The 21940-nt window shown below is 43.2% G+C and overlaps 1 protein-coding gene across 1 annotated transcript; it reads right to left on the bottom strand.

Annotated features, from left to right (window-relative positions):
* Window positions 1–87: 87 nt before the first annotated feature.
* hsd17b12a (hydroxysteroid (17-beta) dehydrogenase 12a) lies at window positions 88–19828 on the bottom strand. The gene is made up of 11 exons (XM_076089513.1): window positions 19492–19828; window positions 9225–9271; window positions 8238–8313; window positions 6459–6566; window positions 5583–5647; window positions 5250–5294; window positions 4745–4779; window positions 3875–3956; window positions 3696–3761; window positions 2655–2804; window positions 88–2213 (listed from the first exon to the last, which is right to left on the bottom strand). The coding sequence occupies exons 1-11, from the start codon at window positions 19667–19669 to the stop codon at window positions 2073–2075; spliced, it is 993 nt and encodes a 330-aa protein (XP_075945628.1). The 5' UTR covers window positions 19670–19828; the 3' UTR covers window positions 88–2072.
* Between the last annotated feature and the right edge of the window lie 2112 nt (window positions 19829–21940).

The raw sequence follows: 21940 nt of genomic DNA, 5'->3' as shown, positions 1-21940 counted from the left end.
TTCCTTCCTGTTCTTATTTACATTGAATTATTACTTTTTATTTGAACAAACAGGATATAATACAGATTTAGTATACAAGTGATAGCATACAAATTGAACAATAATGTATTGATAGTAAAATATTTTAAACCATGCAGGTATGTCGTGTCTTGACAAACTTGTTTATTTCACATATCTCAGTTACAATAAGACAACAAAATATATATTTTTTAATTGTTCAATTTACATTTACAAATTAGAAAAGTGCTACCATCATTATCAAATTTCTCAGAGAAAATATTGTGGTGTGAGAATTACAATAAAAGGGGAAAACTGTTTCTTAGTATTCATCACAGAAAGAGCAGTTTGTGTGTCTTTTTAAAAATGTATACATGTAGTAATTTGCAGGATGATATTTATAAATAATTGTGTGAATGACACTTCCTTAACATTATTCTCAATTAGATATTTATGAGGAAACATTTAGACCTTCTCCCAACATATATAATTTACAAACCGATCCCCATATTTACAATCCATTCTTTGTCTCTCTCTGCCTCTAATCTTTGGCTAATGTGATCCAGATCCAGCTGTGCAAATATATACATAATGCATACTTTTATCTAGAATATAAGTATATTATTTAAGTACACATTTAATGCAGGTCTTTTACCTACACTAGTATTTTTACACAGTTACTACTTTTATTAAAGAGTACGAGTACTTCTTCCGGACTACTTCTGTCCAGATTTCAATGGTTTATTGTGCTGCTGAGCCAGTATGATATACAGTACCATCCCAAAAAAACTCAAAAGCTGTCATGTCGGCTATTGGGGGGAGAAAAAAGGAACACAATTACACAACACTGTGCTGTATGCCAGAACTTTTATTAACAAACAGTAGAAAACACAAGTTGCCAGTTATATAAACGTAAACAGTGTATTTTACATGTAGAAATTCTAATTTAATTATTTTAATTTTCAAACACATTTTAAAAAAACACCTATACAAAAGGAGAAGCATTCACAAGACCACTTAGTTAAAGGCAAAGGCCAGACCAAGTCGTACTCAATGCCCCAACTGTGTGAGGAGGAGCAGTTCTATTTTTGAAGCAGTCTGTAGGTATGAAGCATTTTAGTTTAAACTCCAACTGTAGGGAATAATCTATCCCTGTGAAATCCCTTCAAAACACACTGGAGGAACTGTACAGCAGTTTAGAGGTTTTCCTTTGTCTGTTAAGGTTCACATTGTAATTAAAAAAGAAGGCACAAAATGGAGCAACTGTGTAGTTCATATGGATATTGCACCAGCTGAATTACAGCCTTCTGAACCAGACAGCAAATGTTTGTTTGTCTGACCATTTCCTGCATTCATTCTCATTAGAAAGGCACTTGTGATGAATACCACACTTAGTTAACGAGAACTCTTCGGTTTAGGACAGGTTAAAACATTGGTGCAATAACAACCCACCACAAAGCATCATTTTAAGTATTCTGTTAACACGCAAGATCATACAAAAAAACAAAAAAAAAACAAAGGAAGAAAGAACCAATGCATGACAATGGCAGTTCAGTAACGAAAGTAAACAGACGTGATGGAAAGCAGAAATTGCCATCGTTAAATGGCTCGTGGATTTGTAAACAGGACTAGGTTGAAAGCTAGTCTTAAAAAGGTCCGAGTTTAGCTTGTGTGTTCATACAAAATATAAAATAAATTATACAAATATATAAAAAGATGCCCACCACCATTTTCCGCTGCTTACAACAGCAGGGTTAACAAATCACTATTTTTTTTTGTTGTATTATCTCCACCAAAATGTATTAATGTTCTTTGTCATGAGCAGCATATTCATTTTTTTTCAGCCCCATTCCTTCTTTGGCTATTTCTCTCCAGACAAATCATAACAGGGCAGAGTTTGCCATTTTAAACAGTCATACACATGCTTTGACGTGCGCACTTACTGAAGACACACACGCGAGATCTCAGGTAACCCAGGAGGATCAGCCACACAGATACAAAACACAATCTCAGCTTTCCTTAAACGCTGCGCCGGGTCAGAACAGAGGCTGCCTGAAGATTCGTCAGCCATCTTCCTAATCGTTTTTCAAACTGTCTCCGTTCCTCTGCTCCCACAGCATCTTCCTCCGCAGGTATCCGGTACGCTGCAGACGGTTCATTCTGGCTCCAAAGAAGATGACGAGGTCAATCGGCACCAGCTTGGTGGTCAGCCAACCCTGCGATTAAAGAAACAATAAATAAGGTGCATACGTTTGCAATCAAATTCTTATATAGCTTTCAGGCTTTTATCTTAACATCAAAAAAAAATATTAAACCCCTTTTCCAAGACCTCTTGAAAAAAAAGGTACATTTTAAGTCAATTATACTAATTCTATAGCACCTAAAACATTGTTTAAGGAAAAACAAGTGCAAATTATATGACATGCAATGCATCAAATGTTCCCATTTCCATTATTTTACAGCATTATTAATAGTTTCCACATACAAGGCAAAGTACAGCCTGGATGTACACTGATGTGTGCCGCAACTAAATATATATTTAATTGAAAAGGTGGATTGAAATACTGAGCCAGATAGTTTAGTCTCAAGTCTGACATCCCAAAACTAAGAGCAACATTGGAGTTATAGGTATTTTGAGGTTTCCACCCACTTCTTACCATGACAGCGTGTGGGAAATAGCCATTGGTCTGGCCCTGCAGGCCCACAGTGGAGAGCTCAGCTGCCACATAGCGCTCTGGTGTGGGCTTGTCCAGGGTGGGCTTCTTGATACGAGTCATTTTAGTGGCCACGAAGAAGGGCAGCACACTCTGCAGGAAGTCAAAGGGAAACCGTGAGACAAACAAATCAAGTGTGTAATTTAGTAATTTCATCTGGAGGATCTGGGACTGTGGCGTGAAGGAGATTTACCATGTAAAATTATTCAATTTGTGATTTGAATACATACTAATAAACACTTTTAAATCAAACTCATTAAAAAAAACAACCTTCCGGGCCCAAGTACAAATCAAACTACTTTTAATTTTCCTTGGTCTTCCCTCATGTTGGCATCGAGTCTCTTGTTTCTTGATTTAAGTCACAAAGTTTAACTCCAGATTTGCAGCACAGAGTTGTATCATGTGTCCTTCTGATCAATGGCACTGTCAGATATACTTAAATCACATTTAAAAAACATCCATGACATCTTTGCTGTAAGCTTGGCTGGGGTTATCAGGTGAACACACACACTCAGAGTTTGCTGAGGTGAAACTGCTGTACACACTTCCACCACAAGGTGGCACAAGAGTGAATACTACAGAAGGTGCTAAAAACAGAACAAACAAGCCTCCTGTGGACAACATATTTTCAAAAATGTTCCCGCTGGAACAATGCATCATTCATGAATGTGTATTCATGGCATTGTGCTTCAGGCAGGACTGGATGAGAGCAACAAGTTGGATTTCGTAACTTCTTTTGAGCTAAATCTGTGAGTGAATTAAATTAGGGATCATCAAATGGATAAATCGTATATCATATCAGAGCCTATGGCAAAAGGTTATATAAAACAGTGCTATTGTTTGTGCTACGATCTCTCAACGTTAATGGGAAACAATGTTGTTAAAGCAGTTCCCTCTTCCTGACATACGTCCTCACAGTTGAGAACACATCCTTGTCCCAAATAAATATATAAAAAAATCCCATTAGACAAACCCCAAACTCACCTGAATGATGATACCCTGACGCCTGTACTCCTCCTGAAGGCCACGAGAGAAGAAATCCACAAAGGCCTGCACATAGGACAAAAGATTGTAAATTTGATCACGCCAAATAGTGCAATTTAAAAAAAGGGAAGAATTGCGAGTTATTACGACTGATGGACAAGTACAGATGTAGCACATACCTTTGTGGAAGAATAGACTGTAAGCAGAGGGACGGGGTACATGCCGCTGGCGGAGGAGATGTTCAGGACAACACCTTTGGACCTGAGAAACGCACAACAAGGTAGATTTAATGACTACATCTTGAATGACTGAATAAAAATCAAAGACTAAAGTTAATTTGGAATTTTGTCAAATCAAGAAAGCCTGCTCAAAGAAACGCTGCTGCCATAACAATCTACACCACAGGGCTTCCCTCACGATGTGAAGCACTGATCCCAGAACAGTGCAGTAAATGTATTTTCTGTCCTCATTTTATTTTTTCCTCAAATCCACAAACTAAAAAAGAAAAAAAAAAAAAAAAAAGAAAAAAGAAAAAAAAAAGGCTTTCCATGCCAGTGGGAACTCTGTGTCTATACACATTCAGCACACTCACAAATACACACAAAGTGATGTTCCACACACACTAGAACTGTGTGGTAGTGGCCGTGTGTGTTGCCATGGCAGCCTGTTGCTGCAGTGATGTAGTGGAGCGACGCTCCAGCCTCACACGGCACCAAATGTGCCTACGCTGCTATTGGCCAGCAGGAGTCACATGGGAACACAGCAGCCAATCGGGTGGGAAGAGCACTTTGTGTGAATTGAAAGCCTGTCAGCATTACGAACAAAGGAGGAGAGGAAAAGAGAGAGAGATGCAGTGACGGAAAGGGCCATCTTTATAAAGTGTAATCCCCCAAATATCAGCTCTTGGAAAACAAGGTTGTTTAATTTTCAGATTCCTTGTGCAGCATCTGTGCCACAACCCCCCCCCCCCCCACACACACACACAATCACAACACTGATGTTTGAATGCAGTCATGTCGCAAAACATGGAAGCCCATCATTTAACTCACCTCTCAGTCATTCCGGGCAGCACCAGACGGGTCATCTATAAAGAACAACAACACAAGCCCAGTTAACATCAGCAGTCACACAGAAACAATGATAGAACTCATCAAGGACACTTAAGGGACTGGGAAAGAGTTTTATTTAATAACAAAATAAAACTAAAAGTAAGGAGGGAGAAAGAGAGGCAGAGAGAGAGAGACAGAGAGAGAGAGAGAGAGTTGCGTGGGTGGCGAGTACAGACAGCGTTGGTGTAGTCCACCGTTGCTTTGGGAACAACTGAGACACTGCAGGTACCATGGAAGAAACAGCAGAAGAGGAGGAGGAGGGAAAAGAAGAGAACAAAAAACAAAAAAAAAAAAAGGGGGGGGGGGGGGGGGGGGGGGGAGTTGTACACATGGACCAAAAACTTTGTACAAACACAAGGGGTCAGATCTAAATATGTGGGCTGTAGGTATTTGGGAAGATTTCCTCCCCTGCTAAAGTGTGCAGAGTTGTTGGAGACAAACTCACCTGGCACACTGAGGTGACATTGACGTTGATCATGTTTGTGATGAACTGAAACACAGAAAGCACCAGACAGATAAACAACCACATATAACATTATGTACTATACAGCAGAGAGCTGATCACAAAATATATATTTAAAAAAAGGCTACCAGACGATTGGTAAACTTGAGGCAATAATGAATAACCATGTGGGGCACGAGACAAAAACAATACATTTTAATTAATTTTGTTGTTCACAGGCTTAGAGGAGTCAGCTCAGTTGTGTTTAGACTGCACTCTTGGCTATCAGCATCAGAGAATTTCCATTCAAAAATAAAGATGAAATAAGACACTCACGTTGTCAAGATCGGGAATCTGGAGGTAGTACTCAGGGTAGTGGTAGGACACACCAACATTGTTTACTGTTGAGGACAAAAACAAAATAATTATTCTACAGTGTTTTTACAAAAAACAAAACAAAAAAATAGTGCTTGAGTAACAAAACTAGCTCCGGTTTCTACCACTAGGTGGCAGCAAATGCTAATAAGATAGAAACAGGCATTTCACTCTACACTAGACTCAGCCACACCTTACAACCAGTAGAGCACAATTGGCATCATTAAAAAGAGGACAAAGAGTTCCTTCAGCGTTCAACTAGAAAGTACAATGTGAACTCTGGAGTCTAAACATCTGAAATGGCACCAGCAGCTGACATTTCGATGCAACTTTAAACATTTACCATGAGTCGTGATGTCACAATAAATGTTTTCTGAAAAGTCTCTCAGACTTTTAGAAGGAACACATGCCCCAAAAATGTTTTACTGTCCGGCACAAAAGAGTATTCATCATTTTTGTTCTGGCATTATTGTCTCTTTCACAACAACGCCACAGTGATTCAACCACACCTCAAACCACAGTCAACAAGGAGCACATTCCCAACATTACCTGACAGAAAAAACACAAAGAAGTCAATTCAAGTATCTGAATTAAAAGGAGTGTAAAAATGTATATAAATACTCAGCTGTTCAGAGAGAACCAGGATATGTCACCACCTTACATTTCAACAATATGTTGTTAGGTGTTGTACGGTTGTACAAATCCGTCACAGAAGGGAAGTTTGCCAGCAGCGAAACAAAAGGCCAAACTATGCAAGGTTTTGTACAGCACACCACCTTTCAGCCTCATGAATTATGTCCAATTATTAATACTGCTGACCTCCCACTGCAAACCTACCAAGAACTCCAACTTCTAGACCAGTCAGCCCCTCCTCGATCTTGTTGTAGATGTCCGCCTTGCCAAAGTCAACTGTAATGGTCCTGGTCTCCACTTTGTACTGGTCCTCTGGGAAGGGAGAAACAGGTGTCCCATTAACTTTAAAAAGGTTACAATGGTATTCAGGCAGGGCAATGAAGAAAGTCTTTTAGAAATGTTGTGAAAACAAACATGCATCCTTCTGAGCTTTTGGTCTTTAAGATTATTCATCTTGCCTTCACACCACACACTCACTATCATGAGTGTGTCACAAATCAGCCAGCATTACATGGCCCAACAACAGAGCAAAACCCTGGATCTATTCAAATGAATAGAGGATGCAACTAGTCACCGTCAGACCAGAACTGAAGAGGGCACTGCGTACCAACAAACCAGCCGAGCGAGCTTTCTCCATCCTCCTCTAACCCTCCCTCCACACCCTCATCGTGTTTGACGCGCCTGCTGCAATTAGAATTTATTGTCCAAAGACTCGTTTCGCTGATAGGTGGCGGAGGGAGTTATAGGAGGAAAATTCCTGGGATGTGCCTCGGCAAAGATCAGTAGTGTGACAGTGTATTTTTTAAAGTTGAGACAAGATTAAATGAGGGGAACCTGAGAGGGATAAGAGTAAATTAAAAAAAAAAAAAAAAAAAAAGAAAAAAAAAAAAAAAAAAAGAGAAAAAAAAATAAATAAATAAATAAATAATAGGGGGTGAAAAGGGTTGGGAGCCTTTCTGAAATCTATATCCAGTTTATTTTTAGACATCACGATCACTTTGAGTCCATGTCAAAGAAAATGATAAAAGCAGCTTCGGACACGGTGGCAAATAAGCAGAACTATTAAGGCTGAGGTTGCCAAATTGGAGGAGTCTGGGGTTGCCAGGTAGGTGCGATCAAAAGTCAAATGAGATGCTTACATAAGAGATTACAATGACATTGAAATTATAGGTGGGGCAGGGTGGGCTGCCCGGCTACATGCTAAGGAGGGCGGTTTTGTCAGACTAATCGTGAGGGAGGAGTGCCAGAGTTTGGCATCCCGTGACTACCCATCAGCCCCCTCTGTGGACTTTAAGCACGACAGGGGAAATTACGCTGTGGGAGACGCCAGAGACAGATGGAAAAAGAGCGAGTCAGGGAGAGGGCACTTTTTGTTCAAATCTGGAGATGGGCCAGAGAGGAGGAGGGAAAAAGGTTTTTTCCTTCATAAGGATGCTCATTTTCCAACTGTGTAGACGTGAATGAAGAAAGCTCGTTTCCAACGAATACCTCGGATGAACAGGTGGTTCTTAAAAATCAGGCAAGATATCCAACATGTTTGATGAAGTAAAACACAGGCTGCTATGTTGGCTGCATTTTTCCAATTCACCAGCTCTCAAAAAAGAACCAAAAAGGCACGACTTGGCAGATGCTAAAGAGTGTGAAAAATGGTATTTAGAAGATAAATATGAAAAGTGCAACTACTCACAAAATGAGATTGTGTAAAACAAACACTGTTTTTTGAAAAAGGAAGCAAATGCCTTTGTGGCAACACTTTCACAGAGTGAAACACCTAAAATAAACTTGTGCTTTTCTCTCTCTTTTTGACTCTTTTCTAACTCCTGCTGCAGAAGGTATCGGGCCCTCTTTTCTGGGCCTAGGAAACCCTGTAGTTGACGGGGTCATCGCCTGCCCATACACATCCTAATAAGCCCACTCACTCTTAACCTCGAACAGGTTTCTATGATGTTGTGAAGACACACACAAACATTTATACACACTTACCAAGCGACCTGGCCACGTCCTCCAGCTTGTCCTGAGAGCGACTGATCAACATCACGGCAAATCCTCGACGAGCCAGCTAGAAAAGAAGTAAACAGTTACTAACGAACGCACAAGTTTGACCATCATCTATACATCGTCTATTATATTGAGGACAATGTCACACAGTGCTGGCAGGTGCAGATGGCAGCGAGAGGAGACAGAAAAAGATCAGATTTCTGGGCACTGAAGTTCAAGATTTTCGGTCTCTTTGTCATACAATATATTAACTCCTTGCATCATTGCACTATTACCTCCATTTCATTGTGTTTTACGTTTACATATATACTTTTGTACATACATTTATACGTGTACATATTTGTTAAATGTTTATGCTTACCTTTGTTCTACTTTGTTTTCTGTGTATGCACGTTGACGGCAAAAACATTTTTTCCTCAACTTATCTCCCATTCTGACCAACTCTTTGGATGCACAAATATTCAAATCAGCATGAGTTTCTCCAGCCAGGTTGATCTTTGTGGGCATGTTGCTGTGCACAGTGAGCGAATCCGATTGTGTGACGCAGTTTAGGGCACAGAAGTGGATTTATTACGCCAAAGCAGAATTCAAGTGGCGCGTTTCTGCATGAAACACGACTACAAAATACACTGGGTAAAATGTTGGCCTACCGTTAGCTCCACTGTAGCACCAACAGCAACAGTATGAGTCAAAGGGCCCTACATGACTATATTGTCCAGCTAGCACACCCACACCAGTTTGGGCCAAACACGTGGCAGGGTAGCCCCTATTCAACGTGTGCTCGTTACATCTGTATGAGCTCTTGTTGACGAGCCTGTGTTGAAGTGTGTGTGCGGACTCTCTTCCCCGTTAATAGGTCCGTAAGAGCTCTCCCCTACTGTGGCCTATGAGTGAATACGGTGTGTGTGTGTATGCATGAGTCACAGCTTCGCCGTGGAAGAAATGAAATAAATAAGGGTCCAGGAGCCTCACCTCCTCCGCATAGGATTTCCCGATTCCATCCGTGGCTCCCGTCACAACTGGAGAGACAGAAGAGAAGAAAAAAGGTGGTGAGTATAGGTTCTCTTCATGACACTCTCACTATGTAGCCGGGGCAGGAGTCGAATCAACTTCTGTTCAACAAATGAGGGAGTAGGTGCTCTTAAAAAAGTCCACTTTGTATTTTAAATCTCTGCCCTCTTAACCCTGTCAAACGGCACATTACATCAACGGCAGCAGTGTCTCACTGGCAAGTCACGCTGGAGCGGCGCATCACTCTGGCACATCTACTATCCATCTTCACCGTCTCTTATCTTTACATCTTACAAAAGTCGTACATATAAAAAAAAAACCGCACAAACGTGATTCTCTTTGTTCACAGGCTTGCAACACGCCTTCACATCAGGTTTGACTGCTTCCAGGTGTCACCATAACGTCTCAGGGCCCGAACATGGAGTTCGGGCCCTCGAGTGGACTCGAGTGCGGCGCAAAATCCATTGGCGGACACACCTCGCAGCACTATTCACCTACGATTAAGGAAAGCCTCTCTCGAAGCTCTACAATCGCAGCATTGTTTTGTTTTCGATGAGGGAGTCCATTCTTTAAAATGGTGCACACAAAAGGGAAGTCGTTTTTGCGGCAGATTTTTTGCAAATACAACGCAAGATAATATGGATAGGAGTCAAATCACACAGATTGAGCTACAAAGACAACAGAGAGAACGGAGATTGTACAGAGGCGGAGATAAGATGGTATAGATTGAAGCAGAACAAAGATAAAAGACAGTATAGGATTCACAAAGCCCTCAACACCCACTGATACCTCACTGGGAGCAGCTCCTGCGATGCAAAAACAATATAATGTTATCTGACTGGCAAGGTTAAAATCAAGCCAATGTGCAGTTTAGACAAAAGGTGGAGCGAGAGAGGGACGCAGAATGGTGGAAAAGACGGAGAGGACCAGAATAGTTTGGCAAAAGAGGAAAGATTTCATAGGAGGACGGTAAAGTGGCCAAATCGTAGGGGGACGGAGACCGAGAGAGGGAGCTGATGTTCTTCCTCTGCTCAGAGTTCTCCTCACCTTGTCAAGCAAGCGGGGCTATTTTTAAACATTCACTGCCCATCAACCCCAAGCTCCTTCTTGACTGACGGAGGATGGATGGAAGGAGAGAGGGAGTGTGTGTGTGTGTGTGTGGGGGGGGGGGGGGGGGAGATGGACGCAAGACAAAAAAAAAAAGAAAAAAAAGAAGGGGGGGTGATAAGGAGGGATCGGGGATACTCACAAACACACACACACAGTCGTGCATCATGAATATATTATCAGCAAGGCTTGATGAAAGATTAATAGAGGTAGAGGACATTCTCTGGCAAAGAGCTAGAGAGCAGGAAAAAGACAAGATGAGAGGGGATGCAGAGAGGAGGGAGTGATGACGAACATGGAGCAGCAGAGAAGAGGAGGGTGAAGTGGGGTAGGGAGGGTGAGGGGGGGGGATGAGGAGGGATCCTAGGGGCGGCTAAAAATAGAACTGGAGCGAAGCAAGAGAACGAATGAGTGAAGAAGAAAGAGACAGAATAGAGATGGCGGAGAGGAGGAGGAGGAGGGAGAACAACAAGTGAGTGAGCGAGAGAAGAGGAGTGAGAGCGAGAGTAGCACAAAGTCAAAAAGGGAGCAGAATCCCTGGTTATTTTTAAACCTCCCCGTGTTAAGAATGAAACGCTCCGTGGCAGAAAAGCCTCAATGGGCGCGGGCTGTACCAAATCAGGCTCTCGCTGCAGATGCAGGTGGGGGCAAACAGAGGCTACATTTGCTGCAAGGTAAAATGGCTGAGGGGGGGGGGATATAGAGACAACAACCACCTCGGCATAAAATCAGCTTTTGCCTGATTTAACCTATAAGTGAATGAGGCTTATTTGTTTTATGTTCACAGGGTTACACAAATCCATCTCACACACACACACACACACACACACCAGGAACTGTAATAAAAACAAATCTGCCTCCTCTCTGGTGACAGTCATGCAAGTTTTGAGAGGAGGATGATGATGAAACCGTTTAGATCATGAAAAGTCAACGCGACCGGAGTTACAAGGTTGCTAGATGGCAACAGCCAGACAACCTTTTCTGAGACATGTTGTGCCAACAAATGAGGACTGACTGATGAGAAATAGCTTCTCCAACTATGCCTTACGGTACCTTCGTGGAGGGAGAAATGACTGTCACCTGAAACTGAACTAGAAAAAAAAAAAAGACACAAAACTACAACAAGAAGAGCCACATTCCTGTCACATAGGACAGAAATTTACCCCAAAGAAAGGCCGCTGGGATGTCACCTGCTCGCATGACTGAGTTTCAGGTGCAGAGAGTTGCACCTTGCGTGCGAGAATGTGTCAAAATGCACGTACAGCGTCGGCATTTCAACCCTATAACCTGACAGAGGAGAGGCGTGCGAGAATGTGTTATGCACTGAAACGCACGTGTGGCATGACCGTTTGAACAGTAAAGAACATATGCAATGTGTCAGACTTGAGTTCAGGCGACGCATGCCGTGCATTTTAAAAGAGAACAGGGTCAGTCTTAACTCTTATCTTCTGGTCTCACTAATCGCTTGATTGTCTCATCACTAAACAACGACTAAAAACCTGAGAATGGGCCTTTACACTCATTAAAATCAATCTTTTCGCAAAACATTCGCATGCTGTCAGGGCACATGATTACATTTGTAATTAAACTCAAAAAAATTGTAAACTACAATAATTTTTACGATAAGGTGACTTGAAACATTCAAACTCAAACTATTTTGGACAGATGTCTACTTGTTTTATCTGAAGTGGGAGGCCAGATTTGGTTTGGTGATTTCACTTTGAATTTAAAATCTGCATTTGTCTACCCCCCCGGGTCTAATGCCCAGTCCCCACAACCCCCCAGGCCCTCGTGCTGTACTTGTGAATGACTACACTCCTCCCACTAATTATTTAATAGTACCATTTTCTCAATAAACGTTGTCGAGGGAGTGAGTGAGAGAAGTGTGTGTGTAACGGGGGGGGGGGGGGGCAGTGTGGTGAGGACACAGAGTTCCTCTCGAGTCTCAAGACATTTCCTTTTTGACTTTGAGTTGCCATTAGTGCACCGATTACACGAACAAAAGCAAGTATTCCGGATTATCAGCCACGCCTGAAATACAACAAAATGAAAATAGATGCCAATTGTTCCACCAATAACTGGCAACCCTTCAAACATGAATCTACGCTGGACACTGCACAAACGACAGAGAGGGAAATAAAAAAGTCAACTCTTTCCACAGTGACAGAACCGTAGAATGGTATTTTTGGACACTGTGTTCCGCTTGTACATCAAACACCCGAGTGCTCCAAGCAGGAATTAATTCCCCTCACGTGAACAATGCATTACATCTGTGACACACACACAGATGTAATGTAAAAAAAAAAAGAAAAAAAGATCTACGCAAGCGAGCACGTGACTGACAGCAGCGCTCCTGACGCTCGGAGAAGACGCACGCACACCGACAACAAAGGGTTGAATGTGTGTTGACGGGGCAACCACGTATGAGCGTGATGTGTACAATGGAGAAAGAAAAGGAAAAAAAAAAAAAAAAAATATGGAGATTTGGGAGAGGCTGGGGAAGAGCCGCGTGTAAATCCATGAATGTATTCATGCGTGTGCTGGAGGAGGGGGATGCGTGCACTGCATTCTCATTCATTCCCAGTTTCCCCTCCATCCATCCCAACGCCTTACTGGTCCAGCATGCTGGCTCCGAAGCGGCCTGACGGGGGCGCATTTGCTCCGCCGTGCTCAGTGCTGCACATCACGTCCAGAGGTATTGACATCCCCCAGCCTTTTCTGTCTCCCTCCCTCCCTCCTCAGCAGTGGAGCAGCCCCTGCTGCTGCCTGCTCACTATTCCGGGGGTCTAAAAAAAGCAGCAGGAGGAGTAAAAATAGCAGCGCGCCTGCACTGCCTCGTCTGGGAGCTGCCTGCCTGCCTGGCTGCCTGCCGCAGCACCTGAATACCAACAAGATCCCCCACCACCATCAGCATCACCACGACGACCAGGCTGCTGCATCCTCAGCCCTCCACCTAAAGCCCAGATGAGCACTGCAGGCTGGGAGATAATGAAACAAAAAACACAAGATCTGATCTCATGAGCAGTGAGAAAAAAAAACTAAAACTAAACAGGGCGACCACAAAAACCCACCGACACGTGAAGAATCTTTTGATTTAGATCAACGTTGAATGCATGACAGAAGGCATGTGTGTGAGGATGAGCAACTCATGTTATCATCTTCATAGAGATTCAGATTTCTTTTTAATTCCCCGATTATTCTGGTGTGCCGATTAGTAAAATAAGCAGATGTAGTGTGTTTAGTTGTAGAGAATGCTGGCATGGTCTTGACTATCAGTTACCCACAGGGTGATTGGGTGTATTTTGGATTCAACTTCCTATGCAAAGAGAGCGAGACAGAGCTAAAATGAGCCCCCCCCCCCCCCCCCCACACCAAATCCCCAATTAAGATTCTCAGTGAGGACAGACTGCGGTCCTCGTATGCCCCGTACGCTCTCGTTACGTGCTGTTATATAATCTGTCGCACCCCAAACTCGCCTATCAACGAGCAGCCCCTCCCACCTCGTCGGAAGAGAAAAAAAAAAAAAGACGGAGGGAGGGATGCAGCAGAAGATCCAAAGACAGCAGCACCCCCCCTCACCCCAAAACACACACTATTCTCCATCCGCCCACCTTCGACATTCAAAACACACAGACACTGCCTGCTTTAAATAGCAGGGGAGGAAAGTCACATGGGTGATTCAAAAGTAGACAAAAATAAAGCTTGATCGGGCCGGGGGAGGAGAGGGAGACATGAGGGGAGGGAGGGTGAGAGACAGAGAACATGTACTTCAGAGCTGCCCAAGATAGAAGCAGCATCTATATTTGGGCACAGAGCAAAACATAGTCAATCAATAAATCACACCAAAACATTACCTTGTTTTAGCCATTACAATTGAGAGTATTTGCTGCTTTTCTTCCTCTTATTTGACAGTAAACCTGATTATCTTTGTGTTTTTAGACTGTTGGTTGGACACACAAGCAATTTCAAGACGTCACTTTGGGCTCCAGGAAGTTATACAGGCTTTATTGTGGGCATTTTCTGACATATAGACCGAACGATTAATCGAGACAATAGCCAGCAGATTGATCAATGATGAAAAGTTGCAGCACGAGAGCATTTAAATAATCATTTGTTTAAAGAAAGTTACTGACAAGTTATATCTAGAAATGTTCACGTAGTCTCGGCAGTGGTCAGAAAACCCACTATAACAATTTATGAAAATACGATAAAGTGAAGAAACATTGAAGCGTTTGTGAAGCTGCAGTATTAATACCAACACAACAACTAAATTGCAAATAGATGACTTTGTTGCTCATTGAACGAGAGTATTTAAATAAAAAAAAAAAAAAAGAACACAAATAGAGATGGATGGAGAGTGTGAGAGAAGTGAAACTAGAGAGAAAACAACACGCTCAGAGGAAGATGGTTGTTGTGGAATATTTCTTATGACTAGTCGGGAGAAGAAAGTGAAGGTTTTCAATCAATATAAAGTAAACAGAGTTTTGATGAACGATCAAGGTTTGTAAAGTCAATTTATTTGCTTGCAAGCAAAGAGAACAGTCTCACAGACACATTGCAGTGATCTAGAAGAGTGCTCTACCCAACAGTCACAATGCATGGACATTTATGCTCAGACAGCTTCCTGTTATCTGCTTAGCTAACAAGAATACACAAAGAACACAATAAAAGGCAGGTCATCCTTCGAGCCTTAGTATACTTCATTTAAGACAGTCAGGAAGATGCTTTATCTCCTGTTTGCAAATCCCTTTGTTCACAGTTTGCCTTACAATAAACAGTTTAAACTCACAGCAGATGCTTCCTTTGAAGCCACTGTGACATCATCAAAATGACCATTGCAGAGACAGAATAGACATTCTTTACCCTCACACATCATATGTGCATGCAAAGGTTTACGCCTTTACAACTTCAGATAACGCGTCAGCAAAGGAAGTCAAAAGTATTTCAAACAGAGGATCTCTGTTAGTCAAAGCCTCTCTGTGTCTCTGTCTTACGAAGAAGAAAGAAACAGTGCACAATGATAACAGATAACAAGACACCTGGATACTAAACTAATTAAAGTCATCTACTGAAACTACAGTTTGGTGTCTGCACTTTTAGGACTTACATTCTTTAAACCTTCACATGAGACTATGACATATTTTCCCATTACATGGTACTGTAGCCTGAAAGAGAGTGCAGGATATAGAGGAACACACAGGCTGGATGGGTGAGGTGGAGTGAGGGAGGGGAGAGGGTGGGGGGTGGGGGGGGGGGGGGGGGGGGAGAAGAGCTTGAAATGAGGGAGACGCAGAGGATTTCTTTTTTTTCTCCTTTTTTTTTTTTTTTTTAACCCAGCATCCCTGGCTCCGGCACGTGTCACAGAGCGTGTTCATCACATGAATAGCAGTGTTCTCTCTCGCCTACACACACACACACACACACTCTCTCTCTCTCATACAAAGCACTAGGGGGAAGCACATTCACAAGGATGAAGAAGTGGAGACCCTGCCTCAGTGGAAACGCACATACACGAATACATTTCATTCACGTGTGCATTTTCCGTACCATGAATGAAGCCTAATGCCTATTCATAAAATATACCCAAGAATGTATTCTCTCATAATTAAAACCCGCCCTGTGACTCTAATTCGCCTGCAGTTTGTGTTCATAACCTTGCACGCCACTAATGTTCACTCCCGGAGTCAAATGGAACCTCAAACTAAAATCTTTTGCAAGTGCTGACCCAAGTCTTTGTCACTCTCGTGCTGTACTGATGAATGGCTGCATCCTTCTTACATAATAGGACCATTTTCTCAATAAACTCTGATGTCAAAAGGGAGGGGGCACTTCTAAGACGCATCCCCCACCCCAACCTTGCAAAAAGCTCCCTTTGGTCTAATTTACTTCCCTGTAATGGAGTTTTACACTCACAACAGAGCAGACACCGGCTCCGTTATATAATACGAGATGCTGGGGGCTAAGACTGGAGCGAGTGGAGAGGAGAAAACGGGGCATCAGTACACATTACAGTATTCCAGCTGCTCCACTGGAAATAAAAGCATACATGTTGAACACCGCATAAAAAACCCAGCTAAAATACCAAGAAATAACCTTTCAAAATAATAACTAAATATCCCAACATTCAGGAATCTCTCATTCCTCTGATGCACCTGTTGGTCTTCTTCTAAATCTGCTTAGAAATTAAAACACAAAATGTGCCATGATAAAAACTACCATTCCTCCACTCGAGGTTAAACCAACAACAAAAACTGAGCTGCAGACATGGATTGGGCTGACAGGAGGTGGGGAGGGTGAATATGCTGTGGATGGATGCACGGTGCAGTATAGAGAGGCTGGGGAAGCCGCCTTCCATCATGCTGCAATGCTCCTGCTCTGCCGCTAGGGGTCTCCTCCACTAAGGGGAAGACCAGCAGAGGAACTCCTGTGAAATCCCTGCTCTGCTCTGCATGAGAGAGCTGCAGAGCTTTAGCACAGAAAGATGTGCAGTGAGAACACAACAAACTCTAAACAAACAAAAAGGATTAAAATGGGGAGGGTTTAACTCTTATCTGAGCCAACTGCTTTCCAGGCAAACTTTACCTCAGTCCCCTGCAACCCTTCTTATATACAGTCTATGCCTACAACACATTCAAACCGGTCTGACCAGTTGTCTCCTGTGTTGCAACAACAGCCATGTGCACATAGAAAAGCACATGTTTGAAGGATTAGCCAAGTGGCCAGGCGTGGGACATTTTTCTAAAAAGCATGGTCGTCAAAGAATTCTTTCTATGAGTGAAAAATATGTTTTTTAGGAGGGAGGGTAATAACTTGCTCGACTAACCAATATCCTCTTTTATTATCACATGAAGTCAAAAATGTAAAGATACCAAACCAGTGGCTTATTTCTTAGTCCAACTACAAAAGTATTTGTTTAAAATGACAGAATGTTTATGTAGCAAAATTCCTTAAAAAAGGAAAAAAGAGGCAAATGAGGATTTGTACATGTACTGCCATGCGTAGACGCAAAACCCTAACACGAGGTATTCTGTAACTGCACAGCAAGAAAGAGTGGATTCACAAGGGATGTGGAAGAAAATACATCAAAGACTGAAACTCCTGCCAGTGCAGTTTCACATATACACCCTGGGCATTAAACTAAAGCACAATACCGGCACTATTCAATGGTTAGAGGCCGTTTAACTTGTTGCAACAGGTGCCTCTGTCCTTCAGTGAAAAGGCGGGGACACGGAGTGGCACTACTTGACGTGTCTTTAAAGAAGAAATCACACCACTACCTGAGCAAGCCAGACCTGCACATCTGGTACAACCAGCTGAGGACACCTCATCCCAAGCAAACATCTCCCCTCCTCCACCTGTTCACTTCCTGCCATGGCTGCAACCGTTGGCATGTCAGACTGGTGCCAAGAACTGGTTTCAGGGAGTGGCGTGCAAGTTGACTTGTTAAAGAAAATAAAAAAGGCATGATGAAATGAATGTGACCAGTGTGGAAAAGTTATAGTTTTCATGAACCTTTAGATCAGTAAGAATCCTTTCTAAAACTGATAGTTTAGACTGGACCATTTCCTGCACTCTTAAAACTCAGTTCTACAGATTCACAGGGATTATATTGGACCAAGTATACTTTAAAAACAACAACTCAGAAATGTTCTTTCCTGCACCAAAAAAAATACTAGGAATCATTTCTGGTTACCAAAAGTGCCAAGTTAGAGCTACATCTGACAAGATACTGAGGGTGCAGGAGGTGGAGGGAAGGGGAGGGGGGGGGTGATATCACAATTTCTACATGACCAATGGATGACGAAGAGATGAACAAGCGCATGACTCATCGGTGTGCACCGGCATTCCTCCGCATATTCCAGCAGAATCACAATGAAACGTACATTAGTCATTCCTTAAGGCACCCTACCTTTGCGTCAGGCGTTCCATAGCCTCTTATGGCGCACAGGGCATCAATTAAACGCTCCATTCATTAAAAAAAACGACGATTTGAAGGCAAAGTACGTCACGGTGCAGATAAACATCTGGGTTATTACAAGAAAAAGAGACAACAACAAGCATTCAAATCATCCGGGTCGCCTGGTTTAGTGGGTGTTAAGAGGGAGATTATCAACCTATCCACGATACGAAGGGGAGCGCTTGGTAAAATTGCGCAGCAAGAGGCTCCAGACGCAGCAGTCTTCACCAAACAGGAGACTGGAGAAATGGGTCAAGCCATGGCAGGGCGATTCCTATGAGACCACTCTCTACCAAACCAAAATAGACTTTAATTTGACTGCTAACTCGCTCTCAATGTGTCCAATCACGTTAGAAAAGTACATTATAGAGTGAAATCCAATGAAAGAGGCTTTCATCTTATCTAACGTGGAGGGCAAACGGAATGGGACAAGAAACCGACGACACAAGCAGAAGCGTGACAAAACACCGCCTGATCAAAAACATATACAAAGTAACAAAAAAACCAGCAGTATCAACACAAGTGTCAATTTGTGGGACAAACAACCCCAATGTGACATATTTTGAGAAGTCAAAGGGTATAAAAATGATCTTGATGTAGGGCACGTTTAACTGGACATATGGGTTTGTCCTACATCCTCACTGATGGGCTAATGTGGTTCAGTAGTGCGCTGGCTGAGAGAGAACTCACCCACATAACACAGCTCCCTGAAAAGTGCGCATAGCCTGCGCAATTTGGCTCCTGGCTCACCAATGTGGGGTATTCCCCCCCCCCATACACCCCCCTGCTTCCAAAATGTGGGTGAAAACGCTGACTGGAGCCCCTCACAGCAGATGGTGCTGTGTTTGACTGGGGAGGGGAGAAGAAGAAAAAAAAACAATTGAGCTAATAAGGACCATTATCTTGCCAGTCAATCAGCTGCTTACCTGTGTTTGTTACGCAACATCAACCTCCCCTTGAATTAAGCCACACACAAAAAAAACGCACCAGAATGCAGCTCTCCTTTGTGCCAAAGTGAAGTTTGAGCTTTAAAAAAAAAAAAAAAAAAAAAAAAAAAAACTCGTTCTGGTGTTTGCACGTCGAGTCCACCTGCCTACTTTGTGAGCTGCCCTCTTCGTGACCGTGATGTAGGTGGCGTGAAAGCTGATGTGAACCCGAACTCACCTGCCCATTTGCCCAGCTTCGGAGAGAGAAGCTGCCCGTTTCCCAAGACCCAGATCCTAAAGCCCGAGAGCAGCCTGTAGAGCAGCCACAGCGCCAGGGAGGCCACGGTGAACGCGCCGACCCAGAAGAGAGGCGCCTCGGCCCTGCGGAGCGTCTCCTCAACGTTCATCCAGTTCATGGTTGCGGCTCTTGGCGTGTGCGAAACTCTGTATGTGTGTGTGTGTGTGTGTGTGGAGACCTCAATTTTAGGCAATGTGCTCTAATTTCCAAGCCACAACGTGAGAGAGAGTCCCTTTATAAGGAGGTTGTAGCATCACACACACGCGCGCGCGCACACTCCCCCAACACTTGTCTAGCCTGATTTAAAGTGCACCGCCCACCCCCCTTACTCCGCCCCGCCCTCCTCTGCTCCTCACTGGCTGCAGTAGACGTCCCTCAGTTGATCCGCCCCGCCGGTTGGATGCATTTGCGCGTCGATCATCGCCCAGAGCTTCCCCCATTCATTCGATTTTCTCTATGAAGCAGGGTGGGTCAAAGGGAGACCGGGACGAGGAGCGATTGGGCAAACATTACGGCAGCTCCCATCCAGAGTCTGTCATTGGCTCTCACCGGAGCAGGTTTGTCGGTTTCAGTCAGGATTATGAAACCCTCCAAACCCACGCTTTCGGAAAAAATAAAAAACTGCCCCGCACCGCTTTATGAATGAAAGAATGCTCTCATTGGTGAAATATGTGCTGCTTCTCCCGCCCCTCGGAGGGCACTGGGAGGCAGTTTATTGGCTAAAGTGGTGCCAGTCTGTGAGGTCAGCTTGCTCCCACCTAGACATGAGTCACTCGTCTATTTTAGGTATTCCGCCTGCATCATACTGCTGATAACCACAAAAAAATGTGGAAGCAGGTTCAGTGAGGCATCTTAGCGCACATATCCGCCCGTGTTTCGCCACATAACTACTTCCACACTCACCTCTGTTGCAACATAGGCAGATGCAGGCTCCCCAAACAGGAAAAACTACAATCCCCAGTCCAACTTTCGCTTATTTTCTTTTTTTTTACTCTCGCGAGAGTATCCCCCTCCCCATCGTAGTTTGTTCCCCATCCGAAGGGGAGATGAAATGTGATGTGTGTGTGTTACATAAACAGTCAGACAGGCATGGGATTTTTTTCCATCGCTTTAATCAACGGTTTAGCATCTGCATGCACATGAACGCTGGATGTTTCAGCACAACCGGCTGTCACGACTTTTCTCCTCCGCAGCACGAGCCCTCTGTTCCGCACTCCGACCCAGAAAGGCGATTTGCAACAGCACTTCTTTTTCTTTTAGGTCTCCAACTCACCCCCTCCTCTGCCGCCATACTCAATGTCTCCCTCTCGTTCTCTCTCTCTCTCTCACATACACACGCACACAGAAAATAAACATAAAATTCGGACACACGGATGATCTGTGGCACAAAGCAAAGCCTGCCATGTACTCAGCAGAGGGACAAGAGTATACAAATGTGTCCACGCGCCGACGGCCGTCGTGCAGCTGCTTGCATTATTTGACACAAGTGGAGGGATCGAAGTCAACGTGACAGCGAGAGGAAGGAGCAGCAAGTTGTGTAACAATTTCAAACCGGGTGAAATAAATTAAATGCATCTCCGAGCAGCTGTCTCTCAGTCTGCAGAGTAAAAATATATATTTACAAAAATGTCATATGTCACAAAAAATATATACTTTACCAGCACCGGTACATTCTGGCATAGTTGCACAATACATATTATACATTAATGTCCAATTTAGTAAACGTTTATTAACTTGGAGGCTCTAATATAGAGCACGTTTCCTATTAAAAAACAGCACATACATATGAGTGTTGTGTAACACAGCTATCAAAATGTCTTTAGTTGTGAAAGAGAGTGGCTTTAAAGTGTGTTTAAACTGATGACAATTAACACACACATACACATATACACGCACACACTTCGGACGTTTTGAGGGTCCACCTTCATGTCTCGGTCGTGTCCTCACAGCTGAAAACAAGAGAACATGTGGATTAAGTGCTTTACAATTCCCTGTGAAAATCTGTACGTGTCTGTGTAATCTGCACGACTTTAAACACGCAAAGCACATCACAGAGAAAGTGTATTTCAGCGGGTCCACCGCCTCTGAAACAATAGTGTTGTATTTTTTTGTGAGGGATCTTTAAATATCAAGTACACAGGCAAAACAAATAAATAATACTTTTCTGTCCATTTATTTTAGTTTATGCCACAACGATACAACAAACTCCAGCGTCTACTTTTCTCTTTCAGTTTTTTTTGCTTTGTATAAACGAAAAGTGTATTTACCCCTCCTAGTATCGATAGTCCCAAGCACACACACACCACCTCCCTTAAATCCTGCAACACAAAGCCTTTCTCCCATCGAAGTTTCTGCCCCCCTACCCCCACCTCTCAACACACACACTCTG

Source organism: Anarhichas minor, unplaced genomic scaffold (genome assembly GCF_050575085.1).
Source record: "Anarhichas minor isolate MPS153535 unplaced genomic scaffold, ASM5057508v1 ptg000011l, whole genome shotgun sequence".
Lineage (NCBI taxonomy): Eukaryota > Metazoa > Chordata > Actinopteri > Perciformes > Anarhichadidae > Anarhichas > Anarhichas minor.
This window is presented reverse-complemented; position numbering and strand designations above follow the sequence as displayed.